The sequence below is a fragment of the Chelmon rostratus genome, chromosome 15, assembly GCF_017976325.1.
Source record: "Chelmon rostratus isolate fCheRos1 chromosome 15, fCheRos1.pri, whole genome shotgun sequence".
NCBI classification, from domain to species: domain Eukaryota; kingdom Metazoa; phylum Chordata; class Actinopteri; order Chaetodontiformes; family Chaetodontidae; genus Chelmon; species Chelmon rostratus.
In genome coordinates this window covers 16,598,815-16,618,205 of record NC_055672.1, presented here as the reverse complement: position 1 = coordinate 16,618,205, position 19,391 = coordinate 16,598,815, and the positions used below count along the sequence as shown (strand labels likewise).

At 44.4% G+C, this 19,391-nt stretch overlaps 3 protein-coding genes across 4 annotated transcripts in view; 1 reads left to right on the top strand and 2 right to left on the bottom strand.

The window, feature by feature from the left end:
• The window catches only part of LOC121618060 (uncharacterized protein KIAA1522 homolog), a 26,867-nt gene extending 15,807 nt beyond the window's left edge, over positions 1-11,060 (bottom strand). The window contains exons 1-2 of one of the 2 annotated variants that reach the window (XM_041953319.1): positions 10,778-11,060; positions 1,765-2,068 (exon numbers count right to left, since the gene is read on the bottom strand). In XM_041953319.1, coding sequence (XP_041809253.1) covers positions 1,765-2,044 — 280 coding nt within the window. In that variant the 5' untranslated portion in view covers positions 2,045-2,068; positions 10,778-11,060. Of the gene's footprint in view, positions 1-1,764; positions 2,069-9,646; positions 9,781-10,777 lie in introns of those variants that run through there. The other variant, XM_041953320.1, reaches the window with a different exon arrangement.
• Positions 10,806-15,592, top strand: LOC121618063 (syncoilin-like). The gene is made up of 6 exons (XM_041953322.1): positions 10,806-11,119; positions 12,324-12,402; positions 12,665-13,159; positions 14,039-14,449; positions 14,542-14,668; positions 14,757-15,592. Exons 1-5 carry the CDS (start codon positions 10,989-10,991, stop codon positions 14,665-14,667), a joined length of 1,242 nt encoding a protein of 413 aa, XP_041809256.1. The 5' UTR covers positions 10,806-10,988; the 3' UTR covers position 14,668; positions 14,757-15,592.
• LOC121618062 (histone-binding protein RBBP4-like) lies at positions 15,002-19,391 on the bottom strand. Its single transcript, XM_041953321.1, is given in 11 exon segments — positions 15,002-15,595; positions 15,752-15,862; positions 15,954-16,088; positions 17,042-17,119; positions 17,211-17,337; positions 17,448-17,608; positions 17,828-17,943; positions 18,035-18,208; positions 18,574-18,641; positions 18,643-18,708; positions 18,805-19,391. Coding segments are annotated over 11 exon segments (1,269 nt in total). The 5' UTR covers positions 18,975-19,391; the 3' UTR covers positions 15,002-15,532.

The following is a 19,391-nucleotide window of genomic DNA, read 5'->3' as shown; positions in this document are numbered from 1 at the left end:
GCAAAGATTGTGTAATGCAGACAACTTACGCATGCTCTAGCCGACGCTGACGCGCTTGTCTATGCAGTCATCATCTACCCAAGCCACAGATGAGACTGAAGACGTGTTTATACATCTTCATCTTGTGTTGTGAGTATGGTTTCGCTGTGTGAGACTGATTGAGCTGGAATGGCATGGAAATCCCCTCCCGCTCATCTGGCTACGAGCTCTGGGCTCCCACTCGGAGAAGACGCCGCACAAGAACCAGGCGGGTTCTCTCCTCTGTAGAGCAATTAGCCAAGACTACACAAGCAGGGCCTGACACACTTCCAACAGCCGGAACCAAACAATGTTTGTACTGCACTGCTTTCGCATAAGCCCACTCAACAGAACGAGGTTTAGCTAGCTTGTCTGGTGTTTTTTGCATTTCAGGTCTGACTGCATCAAGGTGTGATTAACAAGGGTGTAAAACCAAAGTTAGTGCTTACCGTTCACAAACCGAAAAAAAGAGAAAACAGGACCAGTAGAGTTCAGCATGCTGACATATGAGCACACATGTGCAAGCTCCAACAAGACCCCACAGCTCAGGGAAAAGTCAGAGCATCGCTGCAATTTTCTTCGCAGTGTGTGAATAAAAGGTTTTTGTGTTCACTAGGTTTTTGACTGTGTGTGTCTGTGTGTGGCCGCACAAAGGTTAAAATAAAACACACCATCCCCTTTGCGCACGTCTTCTGTGGACTGCAGCCACGGTGCAGCACTTCACCCTCCACACAACCTGAAGACCAGGTACGTTAAGTGATGGTATCACAGAACGGGACAGACAGAGATTTTTATTTTTCCTAGCAAACAAAGCGAGCATGAGGTCAGAAGGTGAGCCTGAAGTCAGTCTGTGCAAACATCCCTCCAGAGAACAAACACACATGCCTGGGAGCCAAGGAGCAGCTCAAACAACTGGTTCCCAGGAACTTATTCCTCCTCATCATAGACATGGTGTTACTCAAATGTTCTCAACAGAAATGTCGTATGAAGCTCGCTGTTAAGGAACAATACGTCCCAGGAGCATGCTGGAGGGTTTTAGCCCATTAGCAACAAAGGGCTTCACTCAGCAATAACGTACCTCATATTATTTACCAACTTATCTGTGGTGATGCATTCAAGCATGCTCTGACATTATTGTAATTCTCATTTCGATGATCCAATAGATGACTTGTTCGATTTATTAATCCACTGTCAAGATAATAAGAAATGGGCCAAGCGGAAAGCCTAGAGCCTAAGGTGATCAAATTCCTTGTGATATCCGACCAGCAGCCCAAAACTGAACGATATTTCATTTACAATGATACAAAACATAAAAAGCAATAAATTTACACATGTGAGAAGCTGAAACAAGGCAACGTTCTGCTGAAAAAATTATTGTAACAATCAATGGAGAGAAAAAACATTATGAAGTTCATTAAGCTGTATTATGGGGGCAAAGAGATGCCATGAGAGGACAATATAAATTTGGTCAGCCCAGTGTGAAACAGTGGTGAGAGTTTTCAAAACCCTGCCTGTAACTGCACTTAAATTCGCTCCTTTGACTGGTGTTGGCCATTCACATACAGTAACTTCTTGGACATGTTCAGTCTTACTTTGCAGGTAATCATCTTCTAATGGATATAGTGCAACATGTAGTGTTCTGTCGACCACGGCACAGAACACTGCTAAGATAACACAGCCTTACAAAATACTGGAAGGGAAAAAATGGCTGTCGAGCATCCTGCCGGCTCTCACCATGACCGTTACCTTGTGGGTGAGCCTGTCTTCCTCTCTGTCCTCCTTTGTGTCCACCCTGATGCCCAGTAGGGTGCCCGTCCAGAGCCAAGTCAAGCGCAGGACCGAGACCCAGGCCCTGCCCCTTAGCACCAAGATCCTTCCTCTTCTTGCCCTTCAGCCAGCCCAAAGCCCGGCCCAGGGAGTGACTGCGCTTCTTCCGGCCCCTTTTGCTATGCTTCTCCTGGGCAAAAATATCAACCACATCCTGGGGAATCAGGTCCCCAAACCCCAGCGAGTCACGGTTTGACATACCACCTCACACTGGAGCTACACCCTGAAAACAGAAACAGAAAGAGAGGAGGTAACATTTTAATTGTAGTCATCACCATCCAAACTCTGCATGTGCTGGCACTCAAGAGGAAGATATAATCAAAGACCCATTCTGGACTTGACTGATTTCCTGGTTCCCAATGCCAGAACAGTATTAAAATGAACTACAGAGACTTGAAGCTTGCTTTCGATAATCCATCACAGTGAATTTTGAAAAAAAAGGAGACAAGATGTCGACTTTATTTTTATTACTTTTCAAAGCTGCCCTGTCACGCTGAAAACCAACCTTGCTGTTTCTGTTCAAGAGTCACAACATCCGCTATTTGAGAGTTGGCCGCTGTCTTTCTAACCCACCAAGCTGCCAAATTCAGCGTTCTTACAACAATTACCATATCTGATTACTATCTGCCTTCCAGGTGTGATTTCCCATCAGCATAGCTTATTATTCTCACACTTTCCCGCAGTTGATGTGGTGGGCAACAGTGCTTCCTTGAACGCACCACAAAAACGCCAAGGTTCAGGATGATTTATGTCAAACAGGCTTCATGTCTTGGTGACGTGATTTTTTTATTTCATTATTTATATGATCTTATGCATTTATATCTTTGAAATGTGTTAAGTTTAGTTAAGTTTTTAAATCCAGGTATTCTTTGGAAAATGCTTGTCAATAACATAAGGCGTACAAAACCATGAATCTGATGAATCCAGTTGCGAATGAACGCAGCATCAGACTCTGTTCAATAGACCCCCCAGTTGGTGTGTGTGTGCGTGTGTATCTGTTTGTGTTTGTGTGTCTACGTGGGCACTGCTCACTCGGCCCACACGCTCAGCCTACACAGACACCCCCCCACCCCCCCCACCCACCCAGCCTCCAGACCAAACTTTACCGCTCTGCAAAGAAAGAACTGGCACCGCTCCCTTCATTCCATAACATGGAGTCATAATTCACGAAGCCGCGCCCGTAGGCTCATGCACTTTTACACACAGGCACGACAGCACACTAGGATGAGCTGGAGAACAGAAAAATAAACAGTCGCTAACGTGCATTAAGGCGTTTTTAATGAACAGCGGCCATTCATATATCAGTGTAGTTTCTGTTTCCTGTTCCTTGTTATGTTTCGCTCTCTTCCTTCATCTTATTGTTTCCCCCTGTTCTCAGTAGAATGAGCTCATTGCCTTTTCCTCAGCCTCCTTCCTTCACCTTGCTAAACTCCTCTACTTTAAGGCAGGTCTCCCGGCCTTGCTCCTGGGGATCTGTAGCTTACACTGGGCTTCTTCCAGCTGCGCACTTTATTAGATACTTATCTCCAGATCACGGGCTAAAAGTAGGATCAGGCTCTTAAGATGACAGGAGTCAGAGCTTGTAAATAAGCACACAAAAGGCAGAAGGAAGCTGGCAGCGGAGTCAGAGTGAGAGAATTATGAATCCCTGGGTGAATTGCCGTCAAAGTTCAAGGAAAGTTTTTGGCGGCCATGCTACCTCACAGTCATGCGTGACAAATACCGCAGACAGATTTTAGCACAAGCGAGGCCTGAGGGATATAACCAAACACCTTCCAGCAACGCAGTCTCTAGGAAAGCCTTCCTGCCCGTACGAGATATGAGACTAAACCACAGAAAGCTACGTCGTGTTCTCTGACGATTACAACGCGGCTTTTCCAAACTGCTCCTTATCAACAAACCTCGGTGTGATGCAGAGGGGGAGTTGTGACGAGAAGAATGCGGTTTGGATGTATCGTATGGAACATTTTCAAACAGATGTGCCCCTTTTAACGCCAAATGCCTTACATTCTATACATAGGTCATGAACCAAACTTTTATTAGTTAAGTCTTGACATTGTCAGAATCACTGGAGCAAAGAAAACCTGGAGAACATAAAGTGGGAACTGTTGAAGTCAAAGGTGGTGGTCTTCACTGTGCACTTCAAGTAGAAACATGTCTACAACCATGCTAGCAGCTCTGAGGGGCTGTACTTAGGCACGGTGATGCTAAATGCTAATGTCAGCATGCTAGCCTGCTCAAAGTGCTAAAATGCTAAGGCAGGCATAAGGCTTACCTCGCTCATGGTCTGAATTTAGTGTACTAGCGTCGTAGCAATTGCTAATTAGCGCTACACAAAAAGTACGGCTGAAGATGATAGGAACGTTATTAGTTTTGCAGGTATTTGACAAACTAAAATTTTGATTTGATGATGCCCCCAAAGAAAAAGAGAGGGGCTGAACCACACGCAAAAAAGAGAAAAGAAAATCACATTGCGATTATGATCATTTCATCTTCTCATCGCATTCAATTAAAAAGAAAAACAAAAAAAAAAACTGCAGCTCCTGTGATTTGCGGATTGCGCTTGGCCATAATGCAAGTTTGGTAGTATTTCGATTAACTGTTCAGCTCTACCAAACAGATCGGGATTCAGCCTCTGGGCTCTGGACAAAATGTCATGTTAATAGATTAAATAGTTGTTGAGATATTTCTGTCTTAACAATGGCATGAGTATGGCTGAAAAATCGAGTTTAATGGCTGTGCCCTCTACAGAAAGAGAGGTTTGCATTCACTCTCACGACATCAGTATGCGGGACAGGAGTACCTGAAGTACTTGAATGCTTCACTAAACTTTATACATACATGGGCATTTTTGAAGTAATTTGTTATCTTAATGTAGCCAGGCTGAACTTGTTATTCACTGCAGCACATCTGAAGTGGCACAGTGTGTACAGAGTAGACTTGAGGAGTGAGTTGTAGTGAAAGGCCAATAAGAAGAAAGAGCATCCATCTTCTCCAAAGAAAAGTCCCAGTCTCCCTGCACTAAGCCCTGTGTTTCTCCTGCTCCAAATTACAGTCATTTGGGCATGACTAAGATCCGTGCATCTGTACTGGCTACAATAATCAGCAGCGTCTCTCTGGAGAAGAGGGGGCTGGTTCATTCATTTATAGCCCACGGGGATACAGGGATGCAACAACTTCTCGTATTATTTCCATCACAGAGGGGCCAGAGTAATGCTAAGAACTCTGGGATGTGGCGGGAGACCACCCAGCAGACCGCTGTCTGTGCAGTCCAGTCTCAAGGAGTTGACTCATGCCACCATTGCTGTGGTTACACATAACAACCTGCAATTTTCAGTTTTGCACACAAATGTAACGAGGTGACGCACGCAGTGGAGTCTCCTTTAAAACTGTCACCGCTCTAAAAATATCTGATGACGTCTACTTTCATACAATTTGTCTTCAGGTTTACTAAAGAAAATGTCACATCGCTTGGATTTACTTAGGAAAAAATAATAATCCTCTCTTTTGCAAATGAGCTTTAGACTCACAATCTCTCTTCAAAGTTTAAGCACCACTGCCGACATCTTAATTACAGGGCAGCTTCATTGTCCCAGCAATCACTTAACTCCTTAACACCACACCTCTTAATTCATAAAAGCTGATACCCAAACTAAAGGCACAAAAGGAGAGTTTAGAATCAGACTAAAGCCTCCAGCATCACAGCCAATGCACACCACATCAGGGTGAATCATATTATCATAAAGATCATGATCCAGGCATATGCCCAGCTGATTTACACACAAAAACGTATGTCTCTCTCCATCTCGCATCTCACACACACGCACACACACACTGAACCCGCTGTGGTTTTCCAGCCCAGCCCAGGCGGTCCTGCCGGAGCAGGCATGTGTTCCAACATGCTGTTTACTTATCCTTTACAAAAGACACCAGGCTTTCACATTGGACAGGAGGCGCCGCTCAAACACAGCAAACCTCAACGCAGTGTGTCAATACCTGCAGCACAGACTGATTATCTGACATTGACAGCGGTGTGTACACACCAGCGCGAAGTCAACCGGGGCTGATAATAGTTTACACACTGTCATCATGAGATAGACTGTGAGAGTCAGCATATCTGGAAATTACATTTATTGTGTACTTTTGACAGATATATTTCCTGGGGCTTGCAAATATATATTCCACAGCAAATGTGCGTCTCCTCGCCACTTATATGCAGCCGGATCAACAAGGTTAAAGCAAAGCAAAGGACTGATACCTGCCTTGCCTAAAGCAAATCCAAACCATTCATACCAAAGATTTCCATCTTAAACTGGGCTCTACTGTACCTTTCTCTGATAAACTACTGTGTAAGAGTAGCAAGCAAAGCCAGTTTTTATCACATATGAAACTTTAAATCCAAGTGACTTATGCACGTACACACCCCGAACAGATCGAGCATGTGAAGTAAGGAGTGCAAAAAATTCTCAGTATTTGTTTTTAAACTGAATGCCTTTAAGGTGGGATTTACTCCACAAGACGATTCAGAGAGCTTTACTGAGTTTGAAATTATCTCCTATGATTATTAACAATTTCTGATACCTATTGCATTAGTTTATGCAACAAACTGCCTCCATCTGATACAGGTTCACCTCCAACTGCAGGGTACAGCAGCCCTCGGTCCATGACGCAGCCTATGATAAACTCACAATACTGATTTTATGCCCAAATGTAATCACACCCTTATCGACCCTGGCAAATAAGAACAATGTGAATTTTGCAGGCAGCGGTGGGGGGGACGGGGGAGGGGTCTCCAGAAACTGTAACTTTGACTGCGGTGAGTCACACGGGGAAGCTGACGGAGCAGACTCCAATGCCTCATGGGGATAAGGCAAAGCCAAGAGGGAGTGGCGGTGATACAGGCAGCCACCTTTGTTTGAATTGGGACTGGCTCAGTTTAACCAGGAGGCCGTTCACATGTATGGCTGAGCTGCTGGGTTTCACATGGCACGACTTAGCTGTCAGTAAGGTCAGGCTGAAAGTGGCTAGTCTCCACAAGTCGGAAATAATAGATTAATGAGGTTAATATTCTCCTTTTTCAGTGGGAAAAGGGATGTTTTGGATCTGTTTCAGTCTTCCTGCCAAGGTCACCGGAACCGGCTTAACTCTAACAGCCAGTTTTGGAAATAACAGTTCTTAAACCACACTTAAAGTGGCTCCGTAGCTAAATGGCAAGTGTTTAGCAGTGTGAAAAAACTGCAGTTAATGTGTGGCACCTGAAGGCATCAGTCAGGGCGTTGGCTGTCTTCTCTGGGCATTATCAAACAAAGCGGAGAACTGCTACTCAAGAGCAACTTCACCTGGGCTACATCTCTGCACATGTGCAAACACTGAGCACACAAGAACAAGGCACTGTGACGGATGATGAGGCCACCAGGACACAAACTGGAAAGACTCCATTCAGGAGGTCTGAAAGCAGGGACGGACGGTGAAATTAGGAGAGCTTTGGGGGAGCAATCAGGCATCAGTGAAAGATTTTCTTAAAGGAAGTAGACTCCTCTTTCATAGAGGACGTATTTTCGCATTGACAGCGAGAGGATTACAGGAGCTTTTTCTACAGTCTGGTTCCATCCCAACATATCAGCATAACCACACAGTGGCGAAGGACTTGGACTGAAAAATAATTCCTCACTGACATTATGTGGTCCCTTTTGTTTGCTGCAGAGAGGATACAGTTTCAGAAAAAGACCATGTAGGTAATGGCAGTGATAAAAATAAACAACAATAACACTGTAAGACAATAATGACACAAATAAACCAAAATGCTATGTAACTGAACTCACTGAGGTTATAGACGCGTGTATGTGTGTGTGTGCGAGTGTGTGTGTGTGTGTGTGCAGGCGCGGTGGTACCGTGCAGAGATCTGTGGACAGGGTAATGCAAGTTGGCGTGCAGCGAGGCCGCTGAAGCCATGCAGCAGCTTGTCTGGTAAGAGCAGCGGCTGCATTCCTGAGAGATTGATAATTACCCCCCCGAAACTCCCGCCCCCCGCCTCATCCCCTCCTCTTGCTCTCCCATTCTCCCTTCACCCCCCCCCCCCCCCCTTCCCCTTCCCACCCTCCCTGCCACACATCCCTCAGACAGTACAGTGGCCTCGGAGACAGAGCCATGAAAGAAAGGGGATAATGGCAGGCGCATGAGACTCATTTTCAGAAAACGCTGTAACATGTGCTTGTGTGCTGTGGCCGGAATCATTGTTCACTGTCTGCTCTTTTTTAGAAGGGAGCCACAAATGTTTTATCACTATGGAAACAGCACCTACATTTCTTCTACAGAATGTATGGAAAAATATGCATCAAAGTATGAAAACCCATATTTACACATGCAGATGACAGCTGTTTGAATATGCTGGCATATTTTAACCATCGTTAGTGAGAACTAATCAGTGGCTAAAACGTTTCTGTTTAGGGCTGCAACTATTGATCATTTTCATTAATCTGCTGATACTTTTCTTCATAAATCACTAAGCCAATAACATGTCAGAGAGCAGTGAAAACTACCCATTATAATTCCCCATGGTCCGAGGGGGCGTCTTCAAATTCCATGTTTCATGCAACCGTAGATCCAAAACCAGGAGATATTCTATTTACTATCATATGAGCCAAGTCCAAAAACTCAAAATTATGAAACTGACAGCTGGTAATGTTTTGCATTTTTGTTTGAAAATGGCACAAAGGATGAATTATCGTAAGATCTGCTGATTACTGATCATCAATCGTGTCAGCTCTGATCATTTGAGCTGCTGTACTCGTCAGCACTACGTAAGAAGTGCACATGCCTGGAATTCGATATTAGCGTAGAGACAAATTTCTGGTAAGTATCTTTAGTTACATTTTCAAATGAATTCCAGTAAAATGTGGTCAGTTCCTACAACGCGACAGTTTGAATCCCTATAATCTTAGTTTCCACTGTTTACGTCTTAGTTCCTTTGCAAAAACAGGATTTAAAAATCCTGGAGCTCTGACTTCTCTCTGGCACTTTAACACAGTCTCCTGCGACAGTGGCAGAGCTCTGCAGTGTAAAGTGCGTTGTTTGCTTTGCTCCCAAGGGTTGCCAGGGGTCCACGTCTGGACTGCAGCCTCTGTGGAGCTTAAGACCCCTGAACTGACAGGTCAGTCAGGGGTGAAAAAGAAAGTGTTGTGCGGCAGCAGTGACCAGCTCGCGGCGAAGGCAAACACAGCTGGACACTCGGGGGTTTAAAAATACATCCTGGCATCTCAGTGTCTCCGCTCTGGCCCAGTCAAAACAAAAACTCTGCAGCCGCTTTGAAATCCTTTCACTCTGAAGTTCACGCAGTCTGACAGCTGCCTGAGTGGACGGCAGTCAGAGAAAAATGTAGCGTGGGAATAAAAAGAAGCCCTCTGTGAAAGAGTCGAGGATATAAGCGCAGCAGAAGAATCACAAATGCGCAGGCTTGTTTGCACACACACAAACTCCAACACGCCTTAATGCCCCTAACAGCCATTGATTAGATCTTTCACAAGTGTTGATGAGGACTCAATGACGAGTCACTTGCCAGCTAATCTTTCTGATTAACAGCACAGTGTCCTACTCATCAGGAAGGAGCTTCCTCCTACTGCAGCCCTGCATGACACTTCTCCCATTGCTCACGCAGCCTTCAAACACACAGTCATGAGTCTCTGTCCGTTGCAACACCAGTTGTTCTTCCTGTTGCTCTCTCCTGACCAGCAGCTTCAACCTTTCCTCCACTGAGCTGGCTCTTTCTCGCTGCCGGGTGGACACAGCAAACAGCTGAACCTACCTGGCTGCAACATGTCCCGAACACAGGATGCACTGTCAGTCTTCCTTTCCAGTGATCTCCTTATCGCGTCCCATCCCTCATCTCTCACTGCCTCCCGTCTCTGCCTTGATCTTCCTCTGAAATCTCAGGTATCGACCAGACCCTGCTGTACCTCTCGTGCTTACATAACACACCTGTAATCTCCATGGGTACAAGCCCCGGCACGGCAGGCTGGCGAAGAAGGAGCACCAGTATGCGACACACCCTTTCTAAACAAATGGCTCTGTCTCAGCCTCACCTACCAGAGGGTACAAGAGGTAAATCTGCAGCCATGGAGCTGGGAAAAAAAACCCAACAACAACAACAACAACAACGGCCTTCAACCCTCCATCCCTGGAAGTGCTGCAGAGTTTCCAGAAAAGTTGGGATTCAGAGTGGGCCTCCAGCCCAAAGTCCAAGAGAGGCAACAGGCAAACGGAGAGGGGGTGGTGGGTGGAGGTCCTGAGGTGGTCCTGTTATCTCTGTCGGGTTAATCAACAAGCAGCGGAGCTATATAAGAGCATTACAGCCCCCATGACTGGTATTGACAGGCATGAATCAAACCAAGTGTTGCAGCAGCGAGCTGTCAAGCAGTCACCTGCTGCTGGGACAGTGACGGGAAATAACACAATAGTGCTCATTGTCACGAGCTCCATAGCTGAGAGAAGCTCTACAGGTCTTGAATTACCTGTGCAGAGGATCCCTCAAGGCCAAGCTAAGCAAATCTCCCACACCTAGTTTTCCATGCATGCCTTTACTCAGACTGGATCTCTTGCCATCCACTTGCACCTCTCTCTGCATGAGTACACCTTACAGCACTGGCTTCGACTGTTCTCTCTATTTCGAAGCCTCATCTTTTATTTTATTTTTTTTTAATTACAGCAACTGTAGTAAACTTATGAGGCAACATGCTGTAACACATGTAAAACAGCCCTGTCTGTACGCTCTTAAAAGTTGATCCAGTCGATCCTGGCCGATTTACCATGAATGCTGCACTAGATTCCTCGCTGTTCATCGTGCCAACACGTCGTTTAGGAGGCTTTATATGGAGGAGCTGAAAAAATTACATAATGGACAATAACTTTTACAACGACAAAAAAAACAAGCAAATACCTTGTTGAACTTTTCTGATCCAGATGGGTTGATTCACCCTCTCTCCATTTGGAAGCGTCCCCCTGCTGCGTCCTTCCTCCCCAACTCCAAACTTTCCAAACTTTCACCGTCCGAAGGAAAACTTCAGGTGAAGCATTTCCGTGAAAAGCACTTCAGGAAGCGACGGCGGCCCGGATTTGTTTGCTCCCGCGGCCACAGATCCGTTTGTCGGATGTCCGCTGGATTGACTTCTGCGATGTGGGTGCTGCTGGTCTGCGGACGCCCCTGCGGACCACGTAGGGGAAATGAAGGGAGGCTGCGTCGACCTGCGGCTCCCACCTGGAGGAGGCTGGGCGCGCTCAGGTGAGGGCGAGAGGCTGCGCTCAGTGTTGTGAGGACATCTAGTGGCGAGACGGCGGAACAACGAGTGAGGAAGACGAGGTCTTCTCTTTGCCCACGCTAAGATTGCATTTCCAGCTTTTTTATGCAAAGAAAATGTCTCCTTAAGAAATTTGTCCCTCTGACCATCATTTCCATCCTCTTTCTTCTGGATATACACATGTGGATATTAGGCTGATTACATACACAACAAATGAGTGGTAATGAATGATAATTCATTGACCTGAAAATTAATAGAAAGTTTAGAAATGTCTCAGTATTATGCATTTGAATGCCATTTTGAATGCTAAAATAAAATTTCTTAAACTTAAAAAGTGTGGGTGGGTGGGTGTGGGTGTCCAAAATATAAATTCTTTATGAGTCAATAAAACCAGGCCTGTTTGCAGCTCTGTGTAAATGTACTTCTCACATACTCCGATAGGTTTTCAAATAGGTTTTAAACTAATAAAAGAAACACTTAAGACTTCAATTTGTCTGAAAAATCCCAACATTTGCAAGCACATTATTTTCTTTAGACATTATGGACACTTGCATACAGCAGTACACTATGATATTCTGTTAAATGATTGACAGTACAGTGCAGTCATATTATCATAAAGGCATTCTGGATGAACACACAGTGCCTGTTTTTACTTTCCTCTTTGGATACTCTTTTTACTGTATTCTAGTGTGTAAAGATGCCTCTATGCATATCCCAGTGTGTGGTGGTACTATGCTATGCCATGTGTGTGTAATTTTATAGCCAGCATGCAAAACACTACAGATGAATACTGTGCATGAACCATGCAAACTGTACGTGCAGCTGAGCTCAACATTGAAGGAAGCTATTAAAAGAAAAGCCTGTCCAGGCCTGCTAATGTTGCTGCCACTGCCTGCACGTTAGCCTGAGGCTAAATGTATTCAGGTAGGAAGTTGAGGAAAACAGCTTTCAGTCATGATGTCACTACCTTTTTAGATGCACATAAAAGCAGGCTGCATGACTGTTTAAATATATCTCTGTCTGGCAGGCTGGTGTCAGCGGATGCACCCAGAGCATGTGGGCCAGTCTGCCATCAGCACTGACACAGTTTGTGATCCCATGTGGGGATATGAGAGAGTCTTAGATAGAGTTTCCCCCGTGCCTCCAGTGATATTAATAAACACAAAGTGTGCCTCTGTTTTCCTACAGACAGACACACTGCAGAGCTGTCCTTAAAGTTAAAAGCACACTGTGTTCGCAGCTCTCCGGACTGTTACCTCCAAACAAAGTAAGTAGAAAGATTAGTTCATGTGAACTGTTACTGATGAGTATAAGATACAGTTTTTGAGTTGAAGTTTTTCAGGTCCTCTTGTGTGTGATCTTTGGATGTTTATAAGGTTTAATGATGATGATTGCATTTACATTAAATTCCTCTTCTTATGCAAAACAGCCTTAAAGGAGCGTCAGATCAGAAGGATTTTAGAACCACAAGCTCATCAATTATCGCTTTGGGTCATTTGATTAATGGCAGCTTTTTCTTCTCCTCTCAGCAGGCCATGGAAAATCAAACATCAACAGAGAATGGTGAAGACATGGCATGTACTGAGGACTCACACATGGAGCAAAGATTTGTTGAGGACATCACAGACAGTAGTCATGCTGATTCTGAGACAGAGACAATCATCTCTCTTGAAGAGGACACAACACATTGCGTAATACGAATGGACCGGGTGGCCACGGACCGCTTGGGGCAGCTTTTCGACCGCTGCATCCAGCAAGTGTCCCATCTGGAGATGCAGAGGAACGAGCTGATCCAAGAGCTCCGCCGCCTGCAGGAGCCCATGCTGCGCGTGGTGGAGCACCTGAGAGGGAAGCTGGTGGACACACAGAGGCTGCTCACTCTGGCTCAGCTGGATTATGTGGCTGTTCATGAGGAAGTGCAACAGGTGAAGAGGAAACTGTTTGCCACAGCCAGAGACTGCATCCAGAGCCAGGTGATGCTGGCTGCACAGGAGTTTGAGGTGGCTCAGTCTGCTGTCACGCAGGTGGGAAACGCTGGACTCACAAGACCAGGAGGACTGAGTTCCTGCCCTGATTATAGCAGATAACTGTGTTTTGTTCCGCAGTTTTGAGAGGTGTTCCATATTCATATCTGTTGTAAACTAATCCTTTTAACATAATTTGTCCCAAGGGGATAATGACTTTGCAGCAAATACTAAAACCGAATTCCAAAAAAAAAAAGTCAATATATAAATATTGAATGAAAGTAATGTATGTAGATTTCTATGCTGGATTTTAGGCATGCAGCAGATTTCATCATTATGAAATCTACAAAGCAAACTTATCATGAATGATCGAATTGAAGGAGGGTCTGAAATACAAAATCTGGTAGCAACAACAGATTTTATGTTGGAAACCAGATATAAGTGATGTTAAAGCAACATTGTCTCTATTGCACCTCATTTGGCTGAAATTTAGCTAGGTTTTGTGATCATTTACATAAATAAAAAGTCAGCAGAATGCACGAAATTAAGTGTCTAATATCTAAATTTTCTGCTGTGGTATTTCCATTAAAGTGATGAATTTATAGAGCAGTTACAGTGAGGAACTGAAGATATGTTAGTTTACTTATTTTGTAAGTTCAGAAAATGCTTCAAAATGACTGAACAGATATATTAATGTGTATGCCCTGAATGGCATGTTGGTAAATTGTGACATCAAACAGGCTTTAATTGTAAAAAGGGTCAGCGCAATAAGCTGCTCTTTTTGGTCTGTGAAAGTGTTAAACCTGTTGTTTTTTCTGTTGTCTGCTGCACTGTTCTGTTTGGAGTATTTGCCTTTTTACCTAATTGTTTATTCAATTACCTACAGCTGCAATCGATTTAGAAATTAAATCTTTTGATCAATTTTCCATACATTCGTAGGAAGAGCTCCAGGCCCACATCCAAAGCCTGAGCCAGGAGTTGTCCCAGCTCCAGGAGGCCTACCAGAACCAGCTAAACTCCCTGAGGGACCAGGCCAGTAAGCCCTGCAGGCCCAGGGCCATGAGTGACATCAGCCAGTGTCGCCAGGCTTCTGTCAGACTGCAGCGGCGGCTCAGCGGCAGCGTGAGGGCACTGGAGGGCTGCTACGAGCCTCGGCTCATGGCTCTGCTGAGGAGAAGGCAGATTGGAGAGGACGCCTTACGAAAGAGCAGGGAGCAGGCGACGGACCTGAGGGCCAGCCTGGGGCCCCTGAGAGAGGACATACAGAGACTGGAGGTGCAGAGAGCCTGTCTGGAGCAGAGGATCACTCTGATGGAGAGGGAGCGGGAGGAGAGCGTCACACAACACAAGGTAAAGTGACTGAAGTCTGGTAGGACATGGAGATATAGAGGATGCTTGGTTAAACCAGATCAACTACAGTTATGTTTGTCCACTCTGTACAGGAGACAGTGGAGACATTAGAGGAGACTCTGAGAGAACTACAAGTGGAGCTTGAAGTTGAAAAAAAATCAAAAAAGGATTTGGAGGATCAGAAGAATGGCCTTTTAAAAAAGAGCTGGCATCTCTGAGGTAGGTTTATTCTGATCCTGTTACTGTTTAACTTACTGGAACAGTGAATCAGCATTTGTAAAATGCTAACAATTACACTGTTTTATAGAGGCTGTGATGAACCCAGTGAAAGCACTGCAGAGGAGGATCCCTAATGTTCTGTCTCCAATGGATATTCTTAAGATGATTATCTACACCAGACCAAACCACAGCATTGCATTAACATTAATGGAATTAGTTGATTCAAACGGCATTCAGTGTCTTCAACCGACTCTTATCAATTCATATTTTACAGGAAATGACTACAACTTATTTGACATGCTGTACCAAGACACAAAGCAAACAGACTTAATGTAAATATTTTATTAGGAATATACTTAAATACAAAATGTCAGGTGCAGCTCAGAGAAACAAAACCAACGCACAAACAAAAAAACGCAGAGGACAGTAAAAACATACAGGTGACAAAACATGTATTCTGGAAAATAGAATGAAAAAATACTACTTAAATAAAGCAAATATAAGAAAAACCTACAGTATGTACAATTTGATTAAAAAATGGATCTCTGTAGAATTGTGAAACCTCCAATCTCCAAAAAGCAGACCTGGATGTTGACGGACACATCTGTGACTGTTTCATCACAAGCCTGTTGAGCAAGTTGAGTTCTGTGTGTCTGAAAACCTAAGAAGATCTAAAAATCTGAGCAATATCAGACTTGATTCAAATACTTCATGACGCGATGACAACGCAGCATTTTGTTCTTCCCTTTTCTACAAAATCACCGCTGCCAAAAATGTGTTTTGAAAAGACGTCGCTGCTTTTGCACCCAGGACTGGAATCCATCTTTCACAAGCAGGTCAGACGAGGAGACTTGGAGACTGGACTCATGCCTGGACCTCTGAATCTGCAGCACCATCTGGGTCCTCGTCGTTATAGATATTTTCAGCCTGTAGGAGAAACAATTCAGAAGTATATTCACTGTAACTGGTATGCAGTGTTAATAAACGCACTTCAAAGTTCTCTCCGTGCTGTGTTGGACATTTACTACTCTTCATGTTTGCACATAATTTCATGAGCCTCTGACCCTCCAGCAAAGCTCTTACCATCTGCCAGACTTGCATGATGTTGTCCTCTGATACAGAACAGATGACCCACGGCTCATTGGGGTTCCAAGAGAAGTCTGAGATCTTCGCTGTGTGTCCTCCGTGGATGAACTACAGAGAAACAGAGCAGGAATAAATTACTATGGTACATTCAATTAAAACACTCACAGGGCTTAACAGTAGTTATTTTATCACAGCTGACCAGCAGCTCAGGAGGTCCATCCTCGGCATCCTCTGGCGACTGTTCCTCTCCGATCTTGCTGAGGTCCCAGACGTTGAGCCTCCTGTCGGTGCCGCTGGAGGCCAGGATGGTTTCGTTGTGAGGAGACCACTGAACCTGTTGGGTAGAGATGGGCCATGTTACATTTCTACAAGAAAGTGCTTTATAAATATAAAACAAAAAACCACAGCAGCGTGACTAAAATACTCTAACTTCTGTTCTTCTGTTTATTACTACAATCAGCTAGACAACAACTGGAACATGCTGGATGTCGTACAGCCAGAAGCTGTAGGTACATGTGGGACAGGTATGTGTGCTTGAAAGGCCACATTGCATAACATGATGAATGAGCCACAACATTCCTGAACCATCTGAACCCTACAAGCCGCCGGGGGGGTTGAAAGGCACGTTTTCTTAAAAAGAGCCGAAATTATACCATTTACCGTAGACAAAAACTGTGAAAACAGAAACCATTGTCATACTTTCACATTTCTGATGGTCCTGGAAAAAAAATCATACGCTACAAATGCTTCTGTCAGGAAAAATTATCCAAATCTAAGCTTAAAATTGTGATTTTACATCATGATCACTTTATTCTACATGTCTAATTTAAAAATGGTGCCAAAAATAAACTGTTTGCACCAACCAGATCCTGTAAGAAAAACATAAAATTCTGCACTTTCCAGCACAACTGGGAAGCCTTGAATAACTACACTGAGAGCCACAGTCACACGACAACAATTCAGCGAAAGGCCAGATGAACTGCAGCAGGAGGAGTCAGCAGCCAGGAGAAGACAAGAGAGATTGTTTGTATAGGCTGTAAATATGTGAACACTTCAAACTGAATGTGGAGCCCACAGTGAGTAAAAATGAGCAAAAAAAAAAAAAAAAAAAACTCAGAAACTTCTCAGGGTTCAGAGGGTTATGACTGAATTTTTAACTGGTCTTCTGTTTATTTTTATGATTTCATTGGCCTCCTGTAGTCGCAGCAAGACTCCAGATCAGTCAAATAATAACTCTGCAACAACTTACTTCAGATAAATGTAACTGACCCGAGGGTCACTTCTTACCTGGAAGATCTCGTCCTTGTGAGACTCAAACGAGTGCAGCTTCAGCTTCAGGTTCCTCAGGTCCCAAAGAGCCACCGTCTGAAAATAAAAGTGGCTGGCTTCAACTGATTCAGCTCGTCCAAAGCGAGGACAGATCCTGCATTACTGGACAGAGAAAGAGGAGACCCACCTTATCCGCAGAGCCAGTGGCCAGGATGAACTCGCTGTAGGGATTGAAGGAGAGGCAGTTGACCTCAGCTGTGTGGGCGTCCACCGCATGGCTGGGCTTGGAGGTGTTGTTGGAGCGTGTGTCCCAGCTGAGCCAAAGCAGACAAAAGCACCACTGTTAAAAAGAAAAACTGGACAACAGCTTTGCTCCTTGCAAGTCGTCGCAGCTGTTTGTGAATTTTGCTATCGAGCAGCTCACATCATGAGTTTCTGATCATCGGCCACGGATCCGAAGAGTGACTCGTGGAGCAGGTGCCAGGAAACATCCTCCACCACAGCAGTGTGGCCTGTGAAGATGGTCTTGGCGTCCACAATCTTTCCCTCCTTGGGCACTGTGCTGATGTCCCACAGGCAGATAGTCTGTAAAAGAGAGCAGAGATGGGTAAGAAAATGCATCAACGACAGCATTCATAAATAAATATGAAAATAAATGCTAATTTCCAAACAAAGTTGCACAAAACTTTGCAATAACAACAGATCATTGACTATTTAACAAATGTGTTACTTTGTAATGATTATTTTAATATCTAACAGGAAGAGACACAACAGAATAATACAGGTGTGTTACAAGTTGCTTACATGGTCATCAGAAGCACTGAGGAGGCAGCCGCTGAGGTTTGGGTTCCAGGAGAGGCCATAGCCCTCCTTCTGGTGGCCTCTCAGACGTAGATCTGGGGTGCATTCTCCAGAAGGGTCTACAATATGAATAAAATCAATGTTACAAACACAGAAACAACACACTTTTGAGAGCTCTTTAAAAAAGTGTAGTTTGGCTTTAATCCCAACCAGGTTTGGAGGGGTGCTTTGTGTAGTCAAAGACCAGCACGTCGCTCGTGGGGGTCTTGGTGGCAATGATGCAAGGATTCTGAGGCATGTAGCGCGCTCTGTTAACTTCTCCCTCATGGTTGATCTTGATCTCAATCTCTATCTTCCCGCTTACAGATCCAAAGCCTCCAAACTCTGAAATAAATGAACACTTAGATGAAATAGTTCCCGCACTTGACCTGTGTCAAATAAAATTCTGTTCTACTAAACATGTGACACAGTATATTGTCTGCAAGTGTAGTTTATATCAGTTCACTGACTAGAAAATAGTCTACAACAGAGACACATACCAATAATTTCCACAGGAGGTAAATGTACTCATTCACTGACAACTGTGAGCCACAACATTCAAACATAATAACTTACATCAATGACAAGAGTGTTGAAATACACTGAAACACCCATAAGTGTATTTCTATTATGTAATAAGGAGCTAGGAGCAACATACATTCTCCTGTTTTTAACATTACAAAGCTTCCCATGCACACATTATCCCTCACCTCCTTTCTCACTGTCGTAGTGTGAGGCATCAAACTGGGCATCATCATTTGGGAGCTGAACACTAGCAATTCTGCTCATCAGAAGTGTGTGTCCCCAGGACCAGCCTGTGCACACTGTAGTCTTTCCCTTCTGGCCTGTCAAAATATTTACATTCATTCGTTTATTTAAAAAAAAAGAAAAAATCTGATCCCTCTCTGTGGTTTGTCGATGAGCAGCAGATCCCCTCTCACCTTGTGACATCAGGCAGCCACTGGGCAGTGAGACTGGGCCACTCCAGGGCGTGAGTCATGACCAGGTCATAGAGGAAAGGGGTGTTTTTCTTCCAGATCTTGTACTCCTCATTGATCACCCTTTCCTCCACAGCGTCATCAAATGCAGATGCAAAAATCATATTCGCCATCAACACACAGCTGCGTTATAATGACAGTCAAAACGAAATCACACAGCCTCGAATTTACCAACGCTTGCACACGTTGTCACAACGTGTAACGTAACATAGATCGTAGCATAAAAGATCCCAGTCATTTCGCCATTAAAAACACTGTATAGGCAGCCTGTCAGTATCTAACGTTAGCCAACAGCTAGGAGGCTGGTGTGTAACAATGTGAGATGCTGACTGGCGCGCCAACAATCTACATCTACAGATTGTAGTTTCTATCAGGCTGGACATCATACTCACACACTGAATCAGCTAATTCAGAAAAATGAGCACTCGTACCGTCTTTATCAGCCATTGTGTCGTAATCAAACTGCTGATACCTGCAAATAGTTTTAATTCTTTGGGAAAAGCACTCTTGAGGCAGCACGCAGTTTTGCG

Excerpts from the sequence above, each read along its gene's own strand:
- LOC121618063 (XM_041953322.1), top strand. The coding sequence starts at position 10,989 with ATGTCCGCTGGATTGACTTCTGCGATGTGGGTGCTGCTGGTCTGCGGA. Across the intron at positions 11,120-12,323 it reads AGGAGGCTGGGCGCGCTCAG|ACAGACACACTGCAGAGCTG; the intron begins GTGAGGGCGAGA and ends GTTTTCCTACAG. Across the intron at positions 13,160-14,038 it reads CTCAGTCTGCTGTCACGCAG|GAAGAGCTCCAGGCCCACAT; the intron begins GTGGGAAACGCT and ends ATACATTCGTAG.